The sequence below is a fragment of the Thalassophryne amazonica genome, chromosome 15 (genome assembly GCF_902500255.1).
Source record: "Thalassophryne amazonica chromosome 15, fThaAma1.1, whole genome shotgun sequence".
NCBI lineage: Eukaryota > Metazoa > Chordata > Actinopteri > Batrachoidiformes > Batrachoididae > Thalassophryne > Thalassophryne amazonica.
In genome coordinates, this window is record NC_047117.1 from 64,811,962 (window position 1) to 64,839,895 (window position 27,934).

Consider the following 27,934-nt stretch of genomic DNA (forward strand, 5'->3'; position numbering starts at 1 on the left):
CATCTGGATGATCCAGAGGAGGCATGGGAGAAGGTCATGTGGTCAGATGAGACCAGAATAGAGCTTTTTGGAATCAACTCCACTTTCCATTTTTATAGGATGAGAACAACCCAAGAAAACCATCCCAACCGTGAAGCATGGGGGTGGAAACATCATACTCTGGGGGTGCTCTTCTGCAAAGGGGACAGGACGACTGCACCGTATTGAAGGGAGGATGGATGGGGTCATGTATTGTGAGATTTTGGCAAACAACCTCCTTCCCTCAGTAAGAGCATTGAAGATGGGTCATGGCTTGGTCTTCCAGCATGACAATGACCCCAAACACACAGCCAGGGCAACTAAGGAGGGGCTCCGTAAGAAGCATTTCAAGGTCCTGGAGTGACCTGGCCAGTCTCCAGACCTGAACTCAATAGAAAATCTTTGGAGGGAGCTGACACTCCAAAGCTGAAAGATCTAGAGAAGATCTGTATGGAGGAGTGGACCAAAATCCCTGCTGCATTGTGTGAAAACTTGGTCAAGAACTAAACGTCTGACCTGTGCAATAGCAAACAAAGGCTACTGTACCAAATATTAACATTGATTTTCACAGGTGTTCAAATACTTATTTGCAACAGTAACATACAAATAAATTATTAAAAAATCATACATTGTGATTTCCGGATTTTTTTTATATATATATATTATGTCTCTCACAGTGGACATGCACCTAAGATGAAAATTTCAGACCCCTCCATGATTTCTAAGTGAGAGAACTTGCAAAATCACAGGGTGTTCAAATACTTATTTTCCTCACTGTAATAATAATAATCTATATCTTTTTTTATATATTTTTACCTGTCTGATTGCAGGACACCTGATATTGCCTCTGCTCACATCTCATAATTTTCACTCAAAATACACATACATTTTCTAAACCCACTGATTCCATGGAAAGGTGGGAGGGGGTTGGTCATTGGGTGAGAGGTGGGGTACACCCTGAACAGTGTTATATGGCTGGGGGGGCCTGGCTGCCGGTTTGTTTGTCTTTTGGTTTCCTCCCAGGTGGCGTGCATTTGGGACTGAGTGGCTGTGTTGCTGAGGCTGTCAGGACCTCACCCTGATCACCTGCGACTCGTCAGGACTCACAGCTGTGGTGCATCTGGATGGATTGGAACATGTTGGCATTTAAGACTGGAGTGCACAGTGTGTATTTGCCAGAGACTCGACCTTGTGACCAGACGGGTGAGATCGTCGTCTCGGGAGCCATCTCATCAGCAGCGGATGCTGAGAACGTCCAGGTTTGATGCACAGTCTGTGAAAGAGGAGGGGGTGAGGTCTCACGCTCGTCAGCACACTTCCTGAGGTACGTTAGATTTTGTGACTAACAGTTATACAGTCAGTAAATGTGGTGTCCCTCACACCTTATTGTATTGAGCTGTTTGTTAGTCATGTATCAGCTTCCACTGCAGTGGAGTTTTGTGAACTGGATGTTCCATGCCTGCAGGTTAGAAAGCTGATCAGTAATCAAGCCAGGAAGTGTTTGCTGTTTGTACACCTTTAAGTGTTCTGTGTGTAGAGTGTGGACTCACATAATGGTTCCTTCTTTCACAGACTTGGTTGTTGCGGCCACCTGGGGGGTGTCGGCGGGGTCCTTGGGTCCGAAACAGCTTCTGGCTCTGGACCGTTAGCGCTGCTGGGAGCGCACCACGCCAGGCCGCACCTTTTTGTTATTATATTTTCACTGTTATGTATTAAATTCAGTTAGCCTTTGTACCGTGCTCTGCTTATTTCATACTGGGTCCTTCAAACGCTGGTCGGTTCTCCGAGCTGCGTCCGACACATAACAGAACAGGCTGCCAGTCCATCACACTCAAAGTATATGATTTGATTTGCTTTGTGTAAATTGTTCTCATCGTCCACAGGACAACAAAAAGTCTGGATAGTATCAGGTCTGGATACTATGCAGACCTGGATGATGCTTTTAGGATCGGTATCAGTGAACATGAGTTTCACCTCCCTGGCACACTGAGTCTTCCTGGCAAATCTTAAATGATAATATGAAGTGGTATCGTTCATGAAATTCTGTTTTCCCTCCCTGTGTGTCTTCTAATGTGTAGAAAACAGCACTTTCATATGTGGGCTTGTGAAAAGCGTGGCTGCTATTTTTAATCCTCATATCACAAACACATCCGACCAACTGACCCCAAAAAAGGAAGTCTGTTGACACGTTCAGCTTCCACTGTTGTTCTGTCTTGAAGAGGATGTCACACCTATTGAGAAAACAGAGAGAGAGAGAAAGAGAGGGGTGTTTCTGTACTATGACTAGTCCTCTTTATGTTCTCAAAGATGTATATCACGAAATCTGGACGATCGCTTTGGAAATACACTTTGTTTTTCACTTTTCTTCAGCTTTGGGGTAAGCACAGAACAGCATTAACATTTCTACAGTCCTGCTTGTACTGAGCATATTATTCCCCAATTTATTTAGGTATTTATTTTTAACTGTCAAGTTCATAGGATGGGAATAAAACAAGTTGATACATAAGAGCAAAATTAAAGTTAACAAAATACAAAAGTTTGAAGATAAATTGAACAAAAATTTCTGAAGTTTCTTAATTGTATTTACAGGTCACAATAAAGAAAGAATTGTTGGACCTATGTTGGTAAGACTCAAATGAATTAGTATGCTCCATTTTAAATGAGTGAGTAATATTTAATTAAACTTCTTAACTTAATTTGGACAAACTTATTCATTTGAGTGTTACCAACTGAAGCAATTTAATTAGGCTCTTTCTTTTTTCAGTGTATATCTATAACTACAATTAAATAGCTTGAGAATTTTTTATCAAATGTATATAAACTTAATTTGGACAAATTTAATTCTTCTGAGTTTTTCCAGTTAAAGTGATTTAATTTGATTTTCTGTTTTGTCAGTGTGCACATGTACTTTGAGTTTACATATTGCCAAAACTACATTTTGAATTTGTACTGATTCTGTTGGTGGATTCCCCCCCCAACAACTAGGAAGAATATCAGCCTCCACCTCTCCTCCAAATCTTCCAGCTCCTGTTCTTGAGGTCTTGTCAAGATCTAGCACCTCTGTGGTCCTGGTGTGCCGGGCTCCAGTGGGCCACCATGGAGTTTTATTCATGTTGTACAGGATGAGAGAACAGGTAATTTTTTTTAATGTATCATACAAATACATACATACCCTCCTACTAGAAGGGTTCTCTGAAAGCGCATGGCACTGCCAAGGTGTAAAATACCAGATGCTACAATGTGAAAAGTCTGTGGTATATCTGTTCCGCAGAGAAGCCAACATTTCTTGCAATTTTGTCTTTATAAAAGAAAAAATGTTTTAAATTGTAAGGCACAATCTTAATCTATAATGGTACCTATTCAAGAAGAGGCATAATCTTGTAACCCAGTTTCACCAAAATTGGTTAAAATTGGTTACAAACATGCACTCTCAGAATAAAAATAAATAAATAAATGTTACTTTTCTGTGCTGTCACTCTGTCCCAAAATATATTGGGTTTAATTTCTCTCTCTTAATTCTCTGTATGTATATACATAACTACATACATACATACATCTTCAACCGCTTATCCAGAATCAGGTTGTGGGGTCTCTCTCTCTATGTATGCATACAATCCCTGGCAAAAATTATGGAATCACCGGTCTCGGAGGATGTTCATTCAGTTGTTTAATTTTGTAGAAAAAAAAAAGCAGATCACAGTCATGACACAAAACTAAAGTCATTTCAAATGGCAACTTTCTGGCTTTAAGAAACACTATAAGAAATCAGGAAAAAAAATTGTGGCAGTCAGTAACGGTTACTTTTTTAGACCAAGCAGAGGGAAAAAAATATGGAATCACTCAATTCTGAGGAAAAAATTATGGAATCATGAAAAACAAAAGAACGCTCCAACACATCACTAGTATTTTGTTGCATCACCTCTGGCTTTTATAACAGCTTGCAGTCTCTGAGGCATGGACTTAATGAGTGACAAACAGTACTCTTCATCAATCTGGCTCCAACTTTCTCTGATTGCTGTTGCCAGATCAGTTTTGCAGGTTGGAGCCTTGTCATGGGCCATTTTCTTCAACTTCCACCAAAGATTTTCAATTGGATTAAGATCCGGACTATCTGCAGGCCATGACATTGACCCTATGTGTCTTTTTGCAAGGAATGTTTTCACAGTTTTTGCTCTATGGCAAGATGCATTATCATCTTGAAAAATGATTTCATCATCCCCAAACATCCTTTCAATTGATGGGATAAGAAAAGTGTTCAAAATATCAACGTAAACCTGTGCATTTATTGATGATGTAATGACAGCCATCTCCCCAGTGCCTTTACCTGACATGCAGCCCCATATCATCAATGACTGTGGAAATTTACATGTTCTCTTCAGGCAGTCATCTTTATAAATCTCATTGGAACGGCACCAAACAAAAGTTCCAGCATCATCACCTTGCCCAATGCAGATTTGAGATTCATCACTGAATATGACTTTCATCCAATCATCCACAGTCCACGATTGCTTTTCCTTAGCCCATTGTAATCTTGTTTTTTCTGTTTAGGTGTTAATGATGGCTTTTGTTTAGCTTTTCTGTATGTAAATCCCATTTCCTTTAGGCGGTTTCTTACAGTTCGGTCACAGACGTTGACTCCAGTTTCCTCCCATTCGTTCCTCATTTGTTTTGTTGTGCATTTTCGATTTTTGAGACATATTGCTTTAAGTTTTCTGTCTTGACGCTTTGATGTCTTCCTTGGTTTACCAGTATGTTTGCCTTTAACAACCTTCCCATGTTGTTTGTATTTGGTCCAGAGTTTAGACACAGCTGACTGTGAACAACCAACATCTTTGGCAACATTGCGTGATGATTTACCCTCTTTTAAGAGTTTGATAATCCTCTCCTTTGTTTCAATTGACATCTCACGTGTTGGAGCTGTGATTCATGTCAGTCCACTTGGTGCAACAGCTCTCCAAGGTGTGATCACTCCTTTTTAGATGCAGACTAACGAGCAGATCTGATGTGATGCAGGTGTTAGTTTTGGGGATGAAAATTTACAGGGTGATTCCATAATTTATTCCTCAGAATTGAGTGAGTCCATATTTTTTTTTCCCTCTGCTTGGTCTAAAAAAGTAACCGTTACTGACTGCCACAATTTTTTTTCCTGATTTCTTATAGTGTTTCTTAAAGCCAGAAAGTTGTCATTTGAAATGACTTTAGTTTTGTGTCATGTCTGTGATCTGCTTTTTTTCTACAAAATTAAACAACTGAATGAACATCCTCCGAGGCCGGTGATTCCATAATTATTGCCAGGGGTTGTATATGTATAGAGAGATATATATGTATGAGAGAGAGAGAGAGAGAGAGAAAGCCACAGCCACAGAAATTAAACAATCCACACCAAACTTGCTATGGTGATGGGAGACACCAAGGGGGAGGTCACTGGGCCCTTAGGTTGAAAGCATAAATGCGTGAACACACACAGACACACACATAAAACAAATAATGAACGTTTTTCCGTTCTTTCAATGGAACAAATATTTCATGAGGTGAAATATGGAAAATACCATTCAATCAGGCGAATGAACTCATATGTATAGCGTTACAGCCTTATGGCAGCACGGTGACTTAGTGTTTAGCACTGTTGCCTCACATTGAGAAGGTCATTGGTTTGATTCCCACCTGTGCCCTTTCTGTGTGAAGTTTGTGTGTTCTCCCTGTGTTTGTGTGGGTTCTCTCCGGGCACTCCAGCTTCCTCCCACATCCAAAGACACGCAGGTTAGGTGGATTGGAAATTGTCTGTTGGTGCGCATGCGGTGCACAGCCATTTTCAGATCTCCCAGAGATGTTAAATCGGATTCAGGTCTGGGCTCTGGCTGGGACTCTCAAGGACATTCACAGAGTTGTCCTGAAGCCACTCCTTTGATATCTTGGCTGTGTGCCTAGGGTAATTGTCCTTCTGAAAGATGAGCTGTCACCCCAGTCTGAGATCAAGAACACTCTGGAGCAGGTTTTCATCCAGGATGTCTCTGTTTCATTCATTTTTCCCTCAATCCTGACTAGTCTCCCAGTTCCTGCCACTGAAAAACATCCCCACAGCATGATGCTGCCACCACCATGCTTCACTATAGATGGTGCCTAGTTTCCTCCAACCATGACACCTGGCATTCATGCCATAGAGTTCAATCTTTGTCTCATCAGACCAGAGAATTTTGCTTCTCATAGTTTGAGAGCCCTTCAGGTGCCTTTTGGCATGTTCAGGCAGGCTGCCAGTGCCTTTTACTAAGGACTAGTTTCCGTCTGTCCACTCTACCATACAGGCCTGATTGGTAGATTGCTGCAGAGATGATTGTCCCTCTGGAAGGTTCTCCTCTCTCCACAGAGGAATGCTGGAGCTCTGACAGAGTGACCATCGGGTTCTTGGTAACCTCCCTGACTAAGGCCTTCTCCCCCAATTGCTCAGCTTAGATGGGCGGTCTGCTCTAGGAAGAGTCCTAGTGGATCCGAACTTCTTCCATTTATGGATGATGGAGGCCACTGCTCATTGGGACCTTCAAAGCCACAGAAATGATTCTGTACCCTTCCCCAGATTTGTTCCTCAAGGCAATCCTGTCTCGGAGGTCTACAGACAATTCCTTTGACTTCATGCTTGGTTTATATTCTGACATGCACTGTCAACTCTGTATTAATTTGTCCCTCAATGAGCTTCTTTATACGATCATCAACCTGTAAGGTGTATAATTTCCTCCATGAATTGCAGGTCATTTGAGCATCTTTTTCTGACTCTGTGTTGTAAAGTTGGTCATATTTGTAGACTTTTCTGCTAAACATATTTGATCCATGATTGAAATTATATCAGCATGTGCCCTGCAAAAACTTTTAAAATGTGACAGGAGAGGAAAGACTGAAACCAGAAAAGTGACACATCACAGCCTTTTGCGGTGTCCGTTATTTAGCAGGTGCGCTGGTTTGCAGTCCTGCAGAGGGGCTGTGATTCTAAAGCTTTTTGGTTTGCCACACAATATTACAGTGCAGGCAACTAGCAGCATTTTGTTGACAATCGCCGGCCTTGAATTACGCCTTATCTCATTTAGCCACCAGGTCTAAGCACGGGTTCAAAAAAATAAACAAGAGGTCTTTCAATCAAGGAAATACGGTACCCACTTTACTCGAATTGGCGAGTGTGCTAAGCCTCATTTTGGACTTCTGTTACTGGGCACATCCAGACTGCTCCATCTGGTACATGCAAGAGGTTTTTAATCAAAATGCATTGCGATGCGAAGTTTGGTCTGATGTGAGTGAAAAGCCGTTATACAAAATCCATTATATACGGTGTGTATTACATGAAAACCATACAAAAGTATTGGGACTTTTGCTTTTGTCCTGTGAGTGTGAATATTTAATTTAACCTTTATTTTACCAGGTTAGTCCCATTGAGATCGAGACGTCTTATATATATATATATATATATATATATATATATATATATATATATATATATATATATATATATATATACACTCTAACACAGGGTTGAATCAACTCAACATAGTGTAAAATCAACTCTTAATGGAATAGAACCACTTGCATTGACTGGACAGTGTAGCAGACCGAACAGTCCGCCCTGCCTTCACTGCGCATGCGTCATTAGTCGCGGTTCACCGATTATCACGTTGTTTCTGCTTAAAACTGCACTCCAATCATCATTTATCTCAGGGACAGATTTCTGACGCTTTTGTACAACAATCATTTCCACATAAATTCAGCATTATTTCATCATAAAAGACAAGAGGGAGCGATCAGAGTGCCGCAGCCATATGGGCTGCTAGCTGTTGCATTCACATAGCGTCCATCATTTCAAAACATTACCGAATATCGCCTTGTCCTGCTTAAAACGGCCTCGTTTCTGCTCAAAACTGTCTTTGGAATGATGTAAGGGGTCTTACATTGTCATCTGATGGTTAATAATCCCATTAATCCATTTGATCGCTTTGGGTGAAGAGAGGAGCTGCTGAGCTCCGAAATTGGCTGGCAGGGCGGGCCAATTTTTAGGGGACCGTTCAGTCATTGACAACGGTACAGCTGATTTCACTCTACAATAGAGTGTTTTTTACTCTGTTTAGACTGGCATCAAATGTTATCCCTGCAGAGTATATTTTACTCAGCAAAATTTACTGTGTATGGGCTCCAGCCACCCTGTGACCCTTAATACATCAACTTAACTTTGCTGCCTAATATGCCCCCACCTCCAAACACACACACACACACACACTGACAGGCGGCATTGTGAGGAGATAATCAATTTTATTAACTTCACCTTATCAGTCACAATGTTGATCAGTGTATTTGGCAGTGGTTTGATTTTTTTTTTCCTGCTTGCTTGTTTGTTTCTTCAGGTGGACTCTCAGGAGCACCAACCTGGTACTCAGGAGGTTCACTTCTCTGTCAGCATGAAGGATAGCAGCCTGGATGAACGTGAGCTTTTTTGCTGTCTTTATAAAAATAATCAAGGATTCTACAGTGCATTCAGCCCCTATTTACAGCTGGATCACAATCAAGGTGCGTGTGTTTTTTTTCTGCAAGTAATTCAACATATACTGTAACACACAATCATTTGGTGAACTTTAACTGACAAAATCAGATCTCTCAAAACTGCCAGATAGTTGATAAAGCAATGCATTACAGCCAGTAAAATCATTTTTATTGAATAAATAGCAAAAAAGCAGGAGCCTATGTAGTGCTGGGGGGCGAAATCTGGGCTTGATTCTAGTTTTGTTTTTATTATCGAGAGAACAAAAGAGTTTGGAGCGTTTGTCTGTTCACTCTGCTCTCTACATGTGGTGTAAAACAATAAACACTCCCATCCGCTTTTCTGCTGCAGGTGTCATTTGTGGCTTCAAACTATCTTCTGCTCAGTGTGGGTGTGTGTAGCAGAGGTTACATCCTGCCCTTCATATAGAGACCACACACACACACACACACACACACACACACACACACACACACACACACACACACACACACACACACACACACACACACACACACACACACACACACACACACACAGTCAAACATAATGTCTCCTGTCCTGTAGTGTCAACGGCTGCAGAAGGAAGTTTGGTTACCAACTGTGGTGAAATGTGAAACCACAGTTATTGGTGTTTTGAAAGGTTTTACAGGTTTGTGCATTAAATCATGCTCCCACACAAGATTAATGAAGTCGATTAGTGCTTAGCAAGCACTATAGCTGCTTACATATTGCTTTCACATGATCAACTCGTTCTTTTGTAAACCTGTTTTGCTTATAAGAAAGAAATGTAATCTATATTTTTTTGTTTTTCCCCCTGTCTGCATATAAGAGTATTTTGGGTCAAGGATGAACACTGCAAAAACGGAAAGTTGATAGGACTAACATTTTTGGAGAAATTAGTGATATTAGCTAACAACAATGAACAATGGATGTTGTGCTGCAATGCACCATGGGAGTTCATGGTTTTGGGGTTTTAAATGTCATTGTGGTCCATGTTAGTTTAACAGTGTTGTTAGTGTTATTGACTTATTGTGTTTTTGTATTTCAGTTGGTTTCGTCAGTTTAGTTAAGTGTCATATGTTGCCGTTATCATGAATGGGAAGTGTAGTGCGTTTGAGGTCTTCTGCCATCGTCTCTGTTTGTGGGTGTGTAAAAATAAAAGCACCTGCTTGCAGCAGAATGCAGAACAGACAAAAAGCTCTATGTGTGTGCGTGCATGCATGCGTACCTGTATGCGTGTGTATAACTTCAATCACAAACAAACTACGGAAATTAGCTAATAACACTAAACAATGGACGTTGGTAATTATATTCTGGACTCATACACCATTTCAGCAGGAGGCAGTAAATCATCTACAGTGAGGAAAATAAGTATTTGAACACCCTGCAATTTTGCAAGTTCTCCCACTTAGAAATCATGGAGGGGTCTGAAATTTTCATCTTAGGTGCATGTCCACTGTGAGAGACATAATATAAAAATAAAAATCCGGAAATCACAATGTTTGATTTTTTAATAATTTGTATGTTACTGCTGCAAATAAGTATTTCAACAACTGTGAAAATCAATGTTAATATTTGGTACAGTAGCCTTGACCCCATCCATCCTCCCTTCAATACGATGCAGTCGTCCTGTCCCCTTTGCAGAAGAGCACCCCCCAGAGTATGATGTTTCCACCCCCATGCTTCATGGTTGGGATGGTTTTCTTGGGGTTGTTCTCATCCTCTAAACATGGTAAGTGGAGTTGATTCCAAAAAGCTCTATTCTGGTCTCATCTGACCACATGACCTTCTCCCATGCCTCCTCTGGATCATCCAAATGGTCACTGGTGAACTTCAAATGGACCTGGACCTGTGCTGGCTTGAGCAGGGGGACCTTGCTGCCCTGCAGGATTTTAAACCATGACAGCATCATGTGTTACTAATGTAATGTTTGTGACTGTGGTCCCAGCTCTCTTCAGGTCATTGACCAGGTCCTCCTGTGTAGTTCTGAGCTTTCTCAGAATCATCCTTACCCCACAAAGTGACATCTTGCACGGAATCCCAGACCGAGGGAGATTGACAGTCATCTTGTGTTTCTTCCACTTTCTAATAAATAATCATAACAGTTGTTGTCTTCTACCAAGCTGCTTTCCTGTTGTCTTGTAGTCCATCCCAGCCTTGTGCAGGTCTACAGTTTTGTCCCTGGTGTCCTTAGACAGCTCTTTGGTCTTGGCTATGGTGGACAGGCTGGAGTGTGATTGATTGAGTGTGCGAACAGTCTTATACAGGTAACAAGTTCAAACAGGTGCAATTAGTACAGGTAAACAATGCAGAATAAGAGGGCTTCTTAAAGAAAAATGAACAGGTCTGTGTGAGCCAGAATTCTTGCTGGTTGGTAGGGGATCAAATACTTATTTGCAGCAGTAACATCCAAATCAATTATTAAAAAAATCATACATTGTGATTTCTGGATTTTTTTTTTTTTTTTTTTTAGATTATGTCTCTCACAGTGGACATGCAGCTAAGATGTAAATTTCAGACCCCTCCATGATTTCTAAGTGGGAGAACTTGCAAAATCGCACAGTGTTCAAATACTTATTTTCCGCACTGTATACGAGGTCTGTGATGAAAAAAGCGGTCCTTTTTATTTTTTTCAAAAAATAAATAGATTTGATTCATATGTTTTTACGTCAGACATGCTTGAACCCTCGTGTGCATGCGTGAGTTTTTTCACGCGTCGGTGACGTCATTCGCCTGTGGGCAAGCCTTGAGTGAGGAGTGCTCCACCCCGCCCGTCGGAATCTCTTTGTCTGAATAGCCGCTGCGGACGGCGCGCGTTGCTTTATCAACATTTTTTCTGGACCTGTGAGGGATATCCGAGTGGACACTATTCGAGAAATTAAGCTGGTTTTTGGTGAAAAGTTTAATGGCTGATGAGAGATTATGGGGTGTTTCTGTCATTGTAAGGACTTCCCACGAAGCGGGATGTCGCGCAGCGCTTCCAGGCGCCGTTGTCAGCCTGTTTCGACCTGAAAACATTCTAATTTAAGGCTTAATTCACCCAGGACGTCGTGAGAGAACAGAGAAGATTCAGAAGAGGCCGGCATGAGGACTTTATGCGGACATTCCACTGTTTAAGGACATTTTGTAATGAAAGACATGCGCGCAAATTCGCCGAGTCGTTTCCGTGACGACTCGGCGAATCTGTGTGCGCCGCGACAGGAAAAACACCTCCGTGTTGAAAACCATTTGTAAAATTCAGGTGGCTTTTGATGGCTTTCAACAAGTGAGTAACTGAGAAATTGTTTAACAGCTTGGGCATGTTCCAACTTGCCCGTTAAGGTTTCCAACGGAGGTGTTTTTCCTGTCGCGACCCCCCGCGGTCGGGTCCGGCCCGACATGCGACTCTGCCCGCACGTTCTTTCATTACAAAATGTCCGTTAACAATGGAATGTCCACATAAACTCCTCATGCCGACTTCTTCTGAAAGTTCTCTGTTCTCTGACGACTTCCTGGGTCAACAGAGCCTGAAATGTGGAAGTTTTCAACTTGAAACGGCGAGACGCTGCCGCCTCGAAGCGCAGATCGGCGTCAGGCGCCGTGGGCCTTCCTTAAAGCGACACTACCAGACCAAAATCTCTCATCAGCCGTTAAAATTTTTACCGAAAACCAGCTGAATTTATCGAATGGTGTCCACTCAGTTGTGCCTTACAGTTTTTGAAAAAAATTTTATCAAACAAAGCAGCAGTCTCTGAGCCATTCCTAAACAATGAAAAAACGACGAGAGGGTGGGCGACTCCTCACTCAAAGACTGCCCACAAGCGAATGACGTAACCGACAGGCGTGAAAAAACTCTCGCATGCCCACGAGGGTTCAAGCATGTCTGATGTAATCACACGTGATTCAAATCCATATGGGTTTTGAAAAAAATAATAAGGTCCGTTACTTTTATCACAGACCTCATATATTAAAAGCATGCATGCATGATTTTATTTAGTAAGTTCAATGCAAGTACATAATTTAACTGTAAATACATGGATGGCACAAGAAAGTGAAAATACTTATTTTCATTGTGGTCCATTTAAAAATCAAATGATAAAATAGAAGTAATAATAAAATAAAATAATAATACTGATGATAATAATAATAATAATAACTATACGCACTCGGAGAGCACAAACCTCCACCAAGGCCACAAGGTCACTGACGTCACATGGAATACCCTTTGGCAAAGAGACTTATTCCACGTCGTTTCCCGCATCTACCGTCATGTTTCAGATTCAGTGGTTAACCCTCTGGGGTCCGAGGGCATTTCTTGGACAGTTCACTCGCCTGGCATAAATGTTTTATTATTGCTGTTAACAGCTCTCCCTGCATCCCACAATCAAGTTTTATGTCTCTTTTTTCAGGACAACCTGTGCTTTCAAAATATATATGCTATAGTTGTGCTTTATAAGTGTAATAAAGGTTTATAATCAGAAATAAGAAAGGAAAAATAAAGCGGAAATAATTTTCCACACACATGTATTCAAAATACACAGCAAACTACACTCAACAAAAATATAAACGCAACACTTTTGGTTTTGCTCCCATTTTGTATGAGATGAACTCAAAGATCTAGAACTTTTTCCACATACACAATATCACCATTTCCCTCAAATATTGTTCACAAACCAGTCTAAATCTGTGATAGTGAGCACTTCTCCTTTGCTGAGATAATCCATCCCACCTCACAGGTGTGCCATATCAAGATGCTGATTAGACACCATGATTAGTGCACAGGTGTGCCTTAGACTGCCAACAATAAAAAGCCACTCTGAAAGGTGCAGTTTTATCACACAGCACAATGCCACAGATGTCGCAAGATTTGAGGGAGCGTGCAATTGGCATGCTGACAGCAGGAATGTCAACCAGAGCTGTTGCTCGTATATTGAATGTTCATTTCTCTACCATAAGCCGTCTCCAAAGGCATTTCAGAGAATTTGGCAGTACATCCAACCAGCCTCACAACTGCAGACCACGTGTAACCACACCAGCCCAGGACCTCCACATCCTGCATGTTCACCTCCAAGATCGTCTGAGACCAGCCACTTGGACAGCTGCTGAAACAATCGGTTTGCATAACCAAAGAATTTCTGCACAAACTGTCAGAAACCGTCTCAGGGAAGCTCATCTGCAGGCTCGTCATCCTCATCGGGGTCTCGACCTGACTCCAGTTCATCGTCGTAACCGACTTGAGTGGGCAAATGCTCACATTCGCTGGCATTTGGCACGTTGGAGAGGTGTTCTCTTCACAGATGAATCCCAGTTCACACTGTTCAGGGCAGATGGCAGACAGCTTGTGTGGCGTCGTGTGGGTGAGCGGTTTTCTGATGTCAATGTTGTGGATCGAGTGGCCCATGGTGGCGGTGGGGTTATGGTATGGGCAGGCCTCTGTTATGGACGAAGAACACAGATGCATTTTATTGATGGCATTTTGAATGCACAGAGATACCGTGACGAGATCCTGAGGCCCATTGTTGTGCCATCCAAGAACATCACCTCATGTTGCAGCAGGATAATGCACGGCTCCATGTTGCAAGGATCTGTACACAGTTCTTGGAAGCTGAAAATGTCCCAGTTCTTGCATGGCCGGCATACTCACCGGACATGTCACCCATTGAGCATGTTTGGGATGCTCTGGACCGGCGTATACAACAGCGTGTATACACAATTGACAACCTGATCAACTCTATGCGAAGGAGATGTGTTGCACTGCATGAGGCAAATGGTGGTCACACCAGATACTGACTGGTATCCTCCCCAATAAAACAAAACTGCACCTTTCAGAGTGGCTTTTTATTGTTGGCAGTCTAAGGCACACCTGTGCACTAATCATGGTGTCTAATCAGCATCTTGATATGGCACACCTGTGAGGTGGGATGGATTATCTCAGCAAAGGAGAAGTGCTCACTATCACAGATTTAGACTGGTTTGTGAACAATATTTGAGGGAAATGGTGATACTGTGTATGTGGAAAAAGTTTTAGATGTTTGAGTTCATCTCATACAAAATGGGAGCAAAACCAAAAGCGTTGCGTTTATATTTTTGTTGAGTGTATAATAAACAACTGTTTTGACACTTTATAAAGGTAATTCGGGCCCTCGTGTGAAAGACTCCACAACAAAAAGGTTCAAACAATAAACACAAATGCACATTTTCAACAATATATACAAAATGGTCTATGCGTTTTGTCTTCATCTCAAAGCAATTTCTGTCTGCTATTACACAAAGGTCACATCACAAACTTCTACTATGAAGTTGACTTTGTGTTTGTTCTCTCCTGCGCTGAAAGCAACATTCACATTTCGAGGCTCATTCAGTTTGAGGAGCGGCCCCTCCCCCCTCGCTCCATTGATATGGTGAACAGTGCATTACGCTGGAGCGAGAGAGCTTGCCACAGGCTTATCCAGTAACATTCACAGGAAAACTAGCGGAGCAATCCTGATACTCACACAACTGTTTGAGCACGTGAGATTGTATGAGAGGCTCTCCGTCTGTTCACTTTCACTTTCGCTGTGCGTAATAGCGCAGGGTGCACTGATGCAGGCTATTCAAACGGGCCAACTAGTAACACATCACTCCTAAAAACAATCCTTGGTGTGTCACGTGAGGTGAGTCTGCCCTACGATTGGATTTTGAAAAACCATGTGACGGTGAACTAATTCCGATTGGACACTCACATTGCTCACCTCATCACACAGCTTCTATGAGGAGTACAAAGATGGTGGACGGTGGCTCAAAAGTCCGCAGAGTTAACTTTTCAGCAAAAAAAAGTCGTATACAACGGCGTCCATCCCAGAGGGTTAAACCCTTAGATCTTCAGCAAATGTATTTATAAAGAGAAACTGCATGAACTACACAAATTTTATTTTCTAATAACAAGTTTATTCAATGAGGAGAAACAAATGCTAAATTATTGTTGTGTCGTAACTAGAGCCCGACCGCGATATTATCGGCCGATATAAGCCCTTTTCAAAGTACTCAATATCGGCTGAAATTTTGCCGATAATTTCTCATATACAGAACAGTTACTGAAATAATGTTTGTGTTGGCAATGTAAAATGTCCTTTTGTTCAGTAGATGGAGCTCTGACTCCATTCAACTGAGAGCTGCTTACACCCCTGCTTAAATGTGTTCATCTCCGGCCCCTGTGGTTCGCCGTCACACTGCACTGATCGGCTGACAAAAGCATACAAGTAAGATTATAAGGATCTACATCCTTATCCTGAACCTATATCTAAGTTGCAGCAACAAGAGGTACAAGATCAGATGTATTTCACAACTCTTTTTAAGGATATGTATTTGCTAATTTCACAAAGGTTTAATTCTTGATTGCATTTTTTGAACTTGAAAATTCTTCTCTGTTATAAAGTTAATCAATATGAGGACAAAGCTTCAGCTTTTAGCTCATACCTTTTTTGTTAAGGGTCCAAAAAAGAACATTTTATTCATTTAAAAAAATAATAACAACATCGGCTGATTTATCGGCTATCGGCAAACCAGCCGATTTATCAATTATTGGCATTTTTTTCATCCAAATATCTTTATTGGCATCAGCCTCAAAAAATCCATATCGGTCAGGCTCTAGTCATAACTTAATTTTTGTTCAGCCTTTGTGACCCGTCTTCATGAAGTTAGATGCAAAAATGTTGAAATTGGCTCTATCCTGCAATGATAAAGAATCCTTAAAAAATTACCAGATCCAGATCATGTTTTGGATCATTACCAAAATTTAATGACTTCTAAGTTAGGCCAAGATACACCCCTGGTAAAAAATTTCATTGAAAGTCGTTGAGGAATTTTTGAGTAATCCTGCCAACCATCCAACCAACCAACCAACCAACAAACAAAGGGACGCGACCGAAAACATAACCTCCTTGGCGGAGGTAATAATAGTGTGTATATGACAACAAGAACCTAAACAATTTATAAATGCATTAAAACAGTAAATTAACATAAAAAAATTACATATTTAACAGGAAATAAAAACATTGAGTTCTTCTAAAAAGTGTTGAGGTCTAAGGTTCTAAAAACATTTTGGATTAACACACCATTCCAACTCATTACAGAAACTTTGCATTATTTATTACCACCCTTGAAAATTGTTAGCTTCCTATTTTATAAACACTACCCGATCTACAGCCCGTGGATCCCCATGAGCAACGCACTAGTAGAATATAATTCTCTCAAGGAAAGTGGACTGAACTGTGGGGGATGTAATACTTACATATGAAATACATGAGTGCAGACAGAGACCAAATCTAGACCAGCGTTTCTGACATTGGCTCCCTTTGGGGAATAATTGGTTTCTGATTGCAGAAGCCACTTTACACTATAAAAACAGATTGGTTGGATTGGACACATTTCAACCAATCTTTGGTTGTTTCAACCAATCTGTTTTTAGGGTGTACCCTCTCACTGTCATTTTATGAAATAAAGACTACAAATAAAAGCTTTAATGCTACAATTTGTTTAAAGTCCTTTGAAATCCTAAGGAGGGAGTGGTGGCTTAGTGGGCAGAGCACCTTCTATGTTGAAGGTCGCCGGGTCAGGTCTGGCTGAGAATGGGACTTGTTCCCTCCTCCTGGACACCTAACAGTAGAAGGGATACCTAACTAATTGTTGGTGAAGGTATAACGTGGAAAGGAAAGGAAGTGGCCACCCTACCTCATCATGCTGTTGCCCAGTGTATGTTCTAGTCTAACCAGCACGTCTCGAACACTCAGTAATAAGTATTTACTCTTTACCTTTATAGTCCCATTGATGCTAGTGCTTATCTCCAGATTCACAAACATGAGGTAGATGAGAGTCTATGACTCTCCCTGGACAGGATACTACTCCGAGTCAGGTTACCCATTTAGGTTGGTACCCACTGACAGCTGGATGGACTGAGACAATGCAGATTAATTGTCTTGTTCAAGTACACAGACAGGCAGCATGTCTGGGAATCACACTCAGGTCTATGAATCTCAGTTGTATATTGACAATAAACTAGCTTCCTTTAGTTGTAGGGAACTGCTTTGGCAACTGGAGCACCGTCCATGGTCCTCCAGCCAGAAGTTGACAACGTGTCAAACCACAAGTCACAGCTAAGAGTCTTCACTAGGGCGTCAATATGGGACAGACAGAAGGGTGCAAAAATCTGCTTTTCGCAGATTACAAGAAAAAAGGGGATTGGTCAGTTTTACTGTCAGCAACATACTGCACTACAAATAACAGTTATGGAGAAATTGTATGACTTTAACCAACTTTTATTGGACTTAATAATAATAATAAAAAAAATCAGAAGGCAAATCTCCATGACAGACATTTTTTTTCACTTTCTACTCCAATTTATCCCAATCTTTTTGAAATTTTGCTCCTGCTGCCAGACTTGCTTCCTGTTCCCACCCTCCTTCTGCAGCAGCAGACAGACATGTGGCATTTGGTATGCAGAGGGTCTCCTGCATACCCTGGGGCTGTGTTCTCCCTCTACCTTGTGGGTAGTGTCATCCCCGTTACAACTCACCACGCGCACTGGAACAGCCATCAAGCCACCTTTCCAGTACCTGTCCAGGACAGTCTATTGGCTCATTACCAGTGCCAGTACAGTGTCCTCCTGGGAAGTAAATGGGCCAACTCTGAACGCAGCCTGCCTCTGGATGTAGTTAAAGGTAAAAGTTGTGTAGCTATCCTGTATGTGTGTTGTGATCTCAGACTGAAGTTTAAACAAACAAACAAAAAAAAAAAACACAAACAAACAATCAAAAAATAAAATAAACAATTGGGTTCTCTTTTTGTCTTTCAGGAATTTCTCCTCCGCCAGAACCAGGTAGACCTGCAATGAGCAAAACAAAAAACATTTCAATTAATGTATATACATCCATTAATGCATTGATTGGCAGAGTAAAAGACACAAAGTAAATATAAATTCTTACCTGTTAGTTTCAGTGGGATTCATCTGAATAAATAATCCACATAAAGCGTCCTTTTTAAAAAATCCAAAACAGTGTCTAAACGGTGAAGAAAAGTCCTTCTGTACACAGCTGTGCTGTGAGAGCTCCTCTCCCCCACCGAGTCTTGGCATTAAATAATACCGTCAGCCACAAAGAAATAATGTTAAAATTTGTCCATTTTGTTTTTGTGTCGAGCAGACGATAACACTCACTGTAACGTCTGAAGTGAACCTGAACTACACTACCCACAATGCTCCCTGCATCGACCGGTCAATCACATTTTGCGCTTAATGATGATGTCATCAGCAAGTGACAGGCAGCCAGTCTGCCACAAACACACAAGAGACGGACTAAAATGTTTGATTTTAGGGTTTACAAACATTTTTGACCGTTAATCTTTGCTCACTTTGCCAGCAAAAAAAAAAGAAAAAAGAAAAAAAGAAAATTAACGTAAAAGTAACGTAACTAAATTTATTGGAAGATAATTGGTCCGATGATGGTTTTAAAACTTATCTGAAAGGCTAATCCACTAGCAAAAACATTAGCTTTGATAATTATCTGTTATCGAATTAGTTGAACTGTGCCCACCACTGGCCTTGTGAGAGTCCATTAGATCGCTCTTGCGGCAGGTGTCGGCCAAATTCCAGGTGACACACACAAACATCTAACACCGCTTGTTTATCACTTAGAAAATGTGTGGCCATTCGTGCTGTTAGCATGAATACAGTCAGCAGATGATCACTTTCAAGCTGGATGTGAAATTTGTCTAAGTGCTCCCATGAGTGTGGTGTTGCAAAACAGCAACGCACATATGATGTGCCAGAGTGTCGCCCCCCCCCCCCCCCGCAACACGTGCGGTGTGTGTGAATCACGCGTGTGTTGCGCCCCCCCATCCGCAACACGTGGCAGATGTGTTGCGGTTGGGGGGAAGGGAACTAAATAGCAGTAAAAATAACAAAAAAGAAATGATCACATAACACAGACACAGAGTGACATGTGGTGTGTGCGCTGAACTGACAGGGGGCGTGGCCACTGACAGCCGCAGTTGTTGAGATCTCTGGTTCTGGACGTCACAACTGGGGAACATGTACCGTGTTTGGATGGATATGAACTTACAACTGTCTACTGTGACACACATGTCAGCTTGCTGTCCTCACATGGACATACATAAAAACATATATCGCTGTTGAGATGGGCTGCATTGAGCGAGCGCACGGCACGCACATTGACAGGCTGCCCCAGATGAAGGGGCCCGTTAGATCATAACACGCAGCGGGCAGTCTAAATGTCACATCACCCATGTGAGCTCTGTTCCACATGATGCGGTATCTGTCCTGCGGCGCCATCCACAGGACATGCGTGTCAGACATGTGCGCGGGGCTGGCTGGACATGCCAGGTCAGTAGATGTTGACATGATAACAGCGCACTGCTCCATTCATGTCATTACATGACTGTACGCCTGTGATCATGTGTCATCTACAGCGGAACAGACGGTTCATACTTGTATTGTCTGCTTGATAAGAGGGATTCAATAAAATGTGGTGTTGTTTTTACGGTGTGTAGTTTTTAAAAAAAAAATGCGTCAATCTCCTTGTTGAGTTCAGGCATTTTTCCACACCTTTTATAGGACAGTGATGGTAGTGCAGTGGTAAAGTGTCTGGCTGGCAGTCAGAGCTTTTGTAAATTGCAGGTTCGAATCCCGTGGGTGGCATGTATTTTTTTTCACAGCAGCTGAGAAATGTGGTTACACATGCTCCAGCTGCTCGCACTGTGTTCGTTCCAACCTGGTCTCACGGCAAGTCGTGATTCAGCAGCACAAAATATACATTAATCTATTGGTTTGTGGTATTGTGATGAAAAGCACCTCATTTTCGTCACGGCAGCACAAATTCATTCTCATTCATTCCATGATGGCAAACACGAAATTAAAAGTGAAGCGCGGGGTCAGGGTGGTTAAGGTTAGGGTGGGGGGAAGGAGTAAGATTAGGTTATGGTTAAGGTTAGGGTTGGGGGTAGGAGTAGGGTTAGGAATAGTGAGTTAAATAAAGCTCTGTCATGAAAATTTGACTCATTTCGTCAAGGGAGCAAGAAAAAAATAAGTGAGATTGGGCTGGTTTGTTCACATCTGTCCGACCATGTATCCCTTCCTACGTCGGCTAGATGTTTTTCTGGTTCGCTCATACCAGCTGTTTCACTATGATTCGCCCTGATTTGTACACTCAACAAAAATATAAACGCAACACTTTTGGTTTTGCTCCCATTTTGTATGAGATGAACTCAAAGATCTAAAACCTTTTCCACATACCCAATATCACCATTTCCCTCAAATATTGTTCACAAACCAGTCTAAATCTGTGATAGTGAGCACTTCTCCTTTGCTGAGCTAATCCATCCCACCTCACAGGTGTGCCATATCAAGATGCTGATTAGACACCATGATTAGTGCACAGGTGTGCCTTAGACTGTCCACAATAAAAGGCCACTCTGAAAGGTGCAGTTTTGTTTTATTGGGGGGGGATACCAGTCAGTATCTGGTGTGACCACCATTTGCCTCATGCAGTGCAACACATCTCCTTCGCATAGAGTTGATCAGGTTGTCAATTGTGGCCTGTGGAATGTTGGTCCACTCCTCTTCAATGGCTGTGCGAAGTTGCTGGATATTGGCAGGAACTGGTACACGCTGTTGTATACGCCGGTCCAGAGCATCCCAAACATGCTCAATGGGTGACATGTCCGGTGAGTATGCCGGCCATGCAAGAACTGGGACATTTTCAGCTTCCAAGAATTGTGTACAGATCCTTGCAACATGGGGCCGTGCATTATCCTGCTGCAACATGAGGTGATGTTCTTGGATGTATGGCACAACAATGGGCCTCATGATCTCGTCACGGTATCTCTGTGCATTCAAAATGCCATCAATAAAATGCACCTGTGTTCTTCGTCCATAACAGACGCCTGCCCATACCATAACCCCACCGCCACCATGGGCGACTCGATCCACAACATTGACATCAGAAAACCGCTCACCCACACGACGCCACACACACTGTCTGCCATCTGCCCTGAACAGTGTGAACCGGGATTCATCCGTGAAGAGAACACCTCTCCAACGTGCCAAACACCAGCGAATGTGAGCATTTGCCCACTCAAGTCGGTTACGACGACGAACTGGAATCAGGTCGAGACCCCGATGAGGACGACGAGCATGCAGATGAGCTTCCCTGAGACGGTTTCTGACAGTTTGTGCAGAAATTCTTTGGTTATGCAAACCGATTGTTTCAGCAGCTGTACGAGTGGCTGGTCTCAGACGATCTTGGAGGTGAACATGCTGGATGTGGAGGTCCTGGGCTGGTGTGGTTACACGTGGTCTGCGGTTGTGAGGCTGGTTGGATGTACTGCCAAATTCTCTGAAACGCCTTTGGAGACGGCTTATGGTAGAGAAATGAACATTCAATACACGAGCAACAGCTCTGGTTGACATTCCTGCTGTCAGCATGCCAATTGCACGCTCCCTCAAATCTTGCGACATCTGTGGCATTGTGCTGTGTGATAAAACTGCACCTTTCAGAGTGGCCTTTTATTGTGGGCAGTCTAAGGCACACCTGTGCACTAATCATGGTGTCTAATCAGCATCTTGATATGGCACACCTGTGAGGTGGGATGGATTATCTCAGCAAAGGAGAAGTGCTCACTATCACAGATTTAGACTGGTTTGTGAACAATATTTGAGGGAAATGGTGATATTGTGTATGTGGAAAAAGTTTTAGATCTTTGAGTTCATCTCATACAAAATGGGAGCAAAACCAAAAGTGTTGCGTTTATATTTTTGTTGAGTGTACTTATTTGTACTATGTGTGAAGGGGCCCTTAACAATAGCATTAGCATTTGAGCTAGCATTAGCTCTGTTGGCCATATTGCTGTCACATAAATCAACCTTCTTCTCCCTACTTCAACCTTCTACCTCTACTCAGTCTTATTTATACAGCGAGCTGACTTGGGTTGTAGCATTCCTCCTAAAGAGAGAAGCTTATTGGCAACAATACCTTTAACCTTGGACATCTTTCTTAAAAAGGTAATTTTAATAATAGTGCACTTAAAGTTGTGAAATTGGTGTGATGTATGCAGAAGCATCTGGTGTGGACTGGCCTCTGGTGCTCGGCTCATTGTCCGCTGTGGTTTTATTCTTGTGTTCGGTGGCTCTTACCATCGTGGTGGCACACAGGAAAGGTATTATGCACAAAACCACTTTTTACCTTGAAGATACATTTACATTCGGGACAAATGTCTTCATTTATTAAACTTTTTATTTTCTGTCTCTCTGTTCTATTCACATTTGTTTAAAGTAAAAGCATCAGCTGAGGAAAAAAAGAAAAGGTATTTTTTTTATTTCTAATATCATTAATTCACTCATCACTCACAATGCTGTTTTGCCCGTTTAGTTATCAGAAGCAATATGCGCAACCATAATTCATGAGCAACTTGTCGGATTACAAATTGTTTTAACATCATTAACAAATCAATTTTCAAGTTACAGTCCTCACTGTTTGCATGGGATAAGTATAAGCTCATGTAAATTCTACAGACAGTTTGACAGAAAATAACGTTGCCAGAATCTTTAGTGACATGACAGCTTGCCGTATCTATAGTTGACTGAAATGGAGCAAATAAATGGGATTTAAAATCACCTACAAAAATCTGGCAAATTACCCTAACTCCCCATGAAAATTTGAACCTATCAGAATAGGGTTAAAGAAGAAGAAAAAACTCTTAAAGGTCCTGAGATCCAATGGGCCAGTGCTTAACCCTGAATACCATAGCATGAAGTGGATAAGGGTCAGGCTGCCAGTTCAAATGGAATTTATTGCATATCGGATTCAAATTTTATCTCACTGATTGACTCTCCACATTATTTATAGCAAGTGACCAGATCCAATCTGTGTGTCCATGTGGTAATCCTCATTTTCCATCTTATTTACATTGGTTGTTATAGTAATTACATAACTTTCAGCAGGGCATGTGACTGGAGGTGAAGCCAGCATGGAGCAGCATATTTTTTTTAAAGCACATTACCTTAATCTCTTGCTCAGTCTCGCTCCACTGTCACATACCACAGTGGTATGAGACCCACTTACACTAAGCATCTGAAGCATTGACTGACCCAGAATGCATCAGATATGATTAAGCCTTAAAACACTGCAAGTGTAACATTGGACATGTGTGACACATGCACACAGCAGCTCAAAACAGCTGTTGCATTGCTGCTCAGTCTTTTCAAACCATTTGTTTTTAATAATGACTTTCATTCCATATTCTGTATCTTCTGGGACCATTGTTTGCATGTGATTTTACTGGTTAGTTTGGGCTTCTGTGGGCTTCATGCATGCACACACACATCTGTCACCTGGCAGCACCTCCCTGTAGAGAAAGAAAACAAAGAAAACAAAACTTTTAAAGTAAAGTGGGCTACTTTACTTTGAAAGTTTTGTTTTCTTTTTTGGAGCAAGCGATGAGCAGTTTTATTGGTGCGGGGTGAAAACTGTCTGTAGTGGGGAGTGTTAATGAATGGAGTGGTTTGAAGAGGCTGTGATCTGGCAACAGACATGATATTTTTAAAATTATTTGTGTTCAGTTGTAGAATTTAGGAAAAAAATAATGTCTGTGTGGAGCCAAGTAGGTTACATCAGTAGGCTACAACAGATGTATTAGGTTGAACAATTCATTAGTGTAATGCACAGTGCACAGTGCCACATGCAGTTAGTGCACCTGCTTCCCAAGCAGAATATCCCTGGTTCAAAGCCAGCCATGCCCCATTCTCCTTGTATAGCCAGAGTTGCATTTAAAAAGCCACATCAACACATGGCTCCAAAACCAAAGCTCCTGTGATGATGACTCCGAGCAAAGTGGAAGAAGCCCTATGAACTCTCACTGAATTATTTTACTGCATTTTTATTTATTTATTTATTTATTTGCAGAAATAGTCTGGCAACCACAGCTGATTGCTGTAATTTAACAGAGGGACAGTACTGTCTATCTGTCTAGATCAATAAAACGCATGTTACAGGAGGCACACTGTAGAATATTAGTATAATGTACTTTACTGTAGATTAACAGGGATTTTTTTCTTGCAGTGTGGTTGTTCATAATTGCTCTAAATTTGGTCAAATAAAAGTCTAATGGAGCATTTATTGAAGTAACTGTACCTGAAATTTAATGATCCTACATAAATATTCATATCAATTTTCATGGTAATTTTCATGTAATATTATATTGTGTTTCAGGCAGGAAGCACAGTTTTGGGCTCAAGTCCATTCTAAGGACCATGTGATTGGTGAGTTATTTTATAGCAAGGTATTTTTCTCTAAGTCTCCTCTAATTTCTTTCAATTAATAATTATTGTTCTGCAAAATAGTGTATGAATAGCTCACACAGAGGGACATGCTGAGTTAAATAAAGCTGTGATAGGTCATGTGACTGCTTGTTTTTTTTCTCAGATCTTACACTCAGACGTTCAAGCTTCATATCTCAGGTAAATGATCATCGTGATCTTCATATTCAAATGTTGGTAACAAGTAATATACCAGCTATAATTCTAATAAGACTGCAGTAAATGACTTTTACCTCTGTACATCCACAGTAATGTGCCTGACATCACCTTGTTCTTTGGTATTTCTGCAGCCTGTAGAAAACCTCGCACTGTCAATTCAAGCCCGCATGTATTCCTCATTAGTGTTGTCACACTGCTTTCATTAGCTATAATCACATTAATTAGCTTGTTGAAAGGCTCTCTTTAGGCTAACGATTCTTCTTGTGCTTTTTCTGTAAATGTCCACAATGCCCACACACTCACGTCAGGTCTGGGAGCGTGCGACGGTGTCATGCATAGCCCACATCATGGAACGGCCTCAGGCTGTAGATGGCAACCACAAAGGCAGACAACCAGTCCACACCACTTGTCAAAAGTCTATGTCGCAATCAGGTTAAATATGTTGTGTCCGCTTTGCCTTCTCCAGTCACTGGGATCCTCAACACTGAGGAAAAACACACGTGGGACATGACCAAAAGTCATAGCTGTCATTCTCTCACAAAGCAAGTGATACGTTTCATCTTAGTCACCCTCAGTAACCATTCATTTGACACAAAATCATACACAAGAATCCACCAAATAGACAGAATACAACAGACATTAGTCATTTGCTTCTGTCATTAGTTAGCGCCAACGTCTCACAACCACATAGTACATATAAGAAGCACTAGGACACTAAAGACTTGGACCTTGATTCACCTATAAAGGTATTGGCATCACCAAACATGTCTGCCCAGCAACCTCATGACTATGTAAGATCTTTCTGCTGTCTCTTAATCTCAAAGGTCGAGGGCCCAAAGACATGAACGTCAGAGTGGAGATAAATGAACTTGACTACAAATTCAATGCAGATAGATACACTTCTAGATCCTTGTCTTGATCCAGAGCAATCGCAAACTCAGACACTCCCCTGATTCAACCTTTTAAAGGGCCTTTCACACCGAGTGCACATTGCTCTAAAACCCATTATTTTTATTGAGAAGCACAGCGCAATGCCAAAAAATCAAGGTTGCACGACGCTCCGTTGGGAGCACGCACCACCGCTTGATGTCAAACTCACTGCGGTCAAAGTTCAACTCAATCCAACTTTCAGCAGGAGGATTATCTACGAGTCTGCAGGTGGTCTCCACAGAGGAAATTGTCCTAACAGGTTTGGTGGGACAAATAACACTAAAAAACACTACATTCCTATGTGAACCTCTTCAGGGCAGTAATCCATCATGCCACCCTAAAAGTTTAAGTCCACCATGCATATTTATTTTAGCTGTTATTAGTTGGGATGTGCCAGTCTGATATTATGGAAGGTATCTGTTCAATATTAGCCAAAACTTACTGGATCGGTGTGTGATGTTTCACGCACATTGTCCCAGACCGTTGTGGTGAAGCAGGAGCTGAGCCAGAAGGTGAGACTCTCTATTTATCACTTGATTTATGCTTCTGTCCTCAACAATGGCATGAACTTTGGGTAATGACCGAAAGAATAAGGTTACGGATACAAGCGGCAGAAATGAGATTCCTCTGTCCTGTATCTGGGCTTACAGTCCTGGACAAGGTGAGAAGCTTGATGATCTGGAAGGGACTCAGAGAAGAGCTGCTGCTTCTTCATCTCAAAAGGAGCCAGCCAAGGTGATTGGGACATCTGGTGAGGATGCCCCTGGTTGTCCTCCTGGGTGGGGAGGGCTTCCAGGGGAGGAGGCTGGAGGGATTATATTTCTCAGCTGGCTTGGGAAGGCCTCGGGATTCTCCAGGAAGAGGTACAGAGCTTAGTTGAGGATAGGGAAGTGTGGACTTGGCTCTTTGGCCGAGACAGTGAGCTGGACAAGTAGTAGAAAATGAATAAATGAACAAAGGATATTATAAAAAGTAGATTCAAGTCTTCTGTTGCATGTTTGAGTCATGTTGTGGGCTATGTCTGATAACTTTTCAGAGAGTAGAACATTTGTGTCACAATCTGAATTCATGTTTTGCTGAATGGCTAGGTTAGGAAAGTACATTCAGACAAATGTATTTATTACCAGATTAGTTATTTTAATATAGGGAAAAAGCACTGGATTGGTATCTTATAAAAAAAAAATACTGAGCTCAGTTCCAGTACTGTATTGCCATAACAAAGTAGATTCCTGCCGTCCCGAGTTACTGGTAGTGGAAAGTCCCATGCGAATTGTCATGAAGCTCAGTACTGCTGTAGAACTTTGACAAAAGAGTGATACATTATATGCAGACATGTCACGGGTCTGCTGAGAGCTCTTCTAGTTATTGATCAAAAGGAAACTTCAGCATTAAAAGCAGCGACAAAATATGTATAATGCTTGTGTATGTTTGTGTAGGAACTGGCCAGTGAGGATACAACTACAGACACGGTGTCCAGATCCACGCTATGGAGTCCTTTCTCAACATTCACCACGCCGATCCATTAGAAATGCCTGTCAGCTCTGTCGCTCTGTATCAGCGGGACAGGAAAGCGTATTTCTTAAGGGCCTGTTTCATGTGTAGCAATAAAATTGTGCAATTTTCTGATGGAATGATTTACGTTTGTTCTGACATGTTGCTCAACCTAGAGAGTTTTGATTCAGTTTGTATGTGGAAGACATGGTTTTCTATTTTCTTTTCACCTGTGTAGATTTAACGTGTAGATTTAAAGGGGTCATATAACCCAGCCGATTAGTGAGATATATAAATGACACAGGGCCTTATTTATGAACATTCACTTAATTTTTTTTCTTTTTTGGATTTACTTTTAAAAAGTTATGTCAAGTGGTTCCATGTAACTGTGTTAAGTACAACCCTGGCAAAAATTATGGAATCACCGGCCTTGGAGGATGTTCATTCAGTTGTTTAGTTTTGTAGAAAAAAAGCAGATC

At 41.6% G+C, this 27,934-nt stretch overlaps 1 protein-coding gene across 2 annotated transcripts; it reads left to right on the forward strand.

Moving 5' to 3' along the window:
• Nucleotides 1-2,262: 2,262 nt before the first annotated feature.
• LOC117526994 lies at nucleotides 2,263-27,772 on the forward strand. 2 transcript variants are annotated; one of them, XM_034189125.1, is made up of 10 exons: nucleotides 2,263-2,395; nucleotides 3,004-3,152; nucleotides 8,397-8,559; nucleotides 17,926-18,207; nucleotides 18,342-18,365; nucleotides 22,616-22,717; nucleotides 22,834-22,864; nucleotides 24,769-24,818; nucleotides 24,982-25,016; nucleotides 27,401-27,772. In XM_034189125.1, the coding sequence occupies exons 1-10, from the start codon at nucleotides 2,314-2,316 to the stop codon at nucleotides 27,488-27,490; spliced, it is 1,008 nt and encodes a 335-aa protein (XP_034045016.1). In that variant the 5' UTR covers nucleotides 2,263-2,313; the 3' UTR covers nucleotides 27,491-27,772. The 2 variants fall into 2 exon arrangements, with proteins under 2 accessions (XP_034045016.1, XP_034045017.1); XM_034189126.1 differs by lacking the exon at nucleotides 27,401-27,772 and adding an exon at nucleotides 25,166-26,012.
• The last annotated feature ends 162 nt before the right edge of the window (nucleotides 27,773-27,934 follow it).

Coding starts and splice junctions, on each gene's coding strand:
- LOC117526994 (XM_034189125.1), top strand. CDS start 2,314: ATGTTCTCAAAGATGTATATCACGAAATCTGGACGATCGCTTTGGAAA. Junction 2,396..3,003: donor CACTTTTCTTCAGCTTTGGG/GTAAGCACAGAA, acceptor CCCAACAACTAG/GAAGAATATCAGCCTCCACC. Junction 3,153..8,396: donor TGTACAGGATGAGAGAACAG/GTAATTTTTTTT, acceptor TTGTTTCTTCAG/GTGGACTCTCAGGAGCACCA.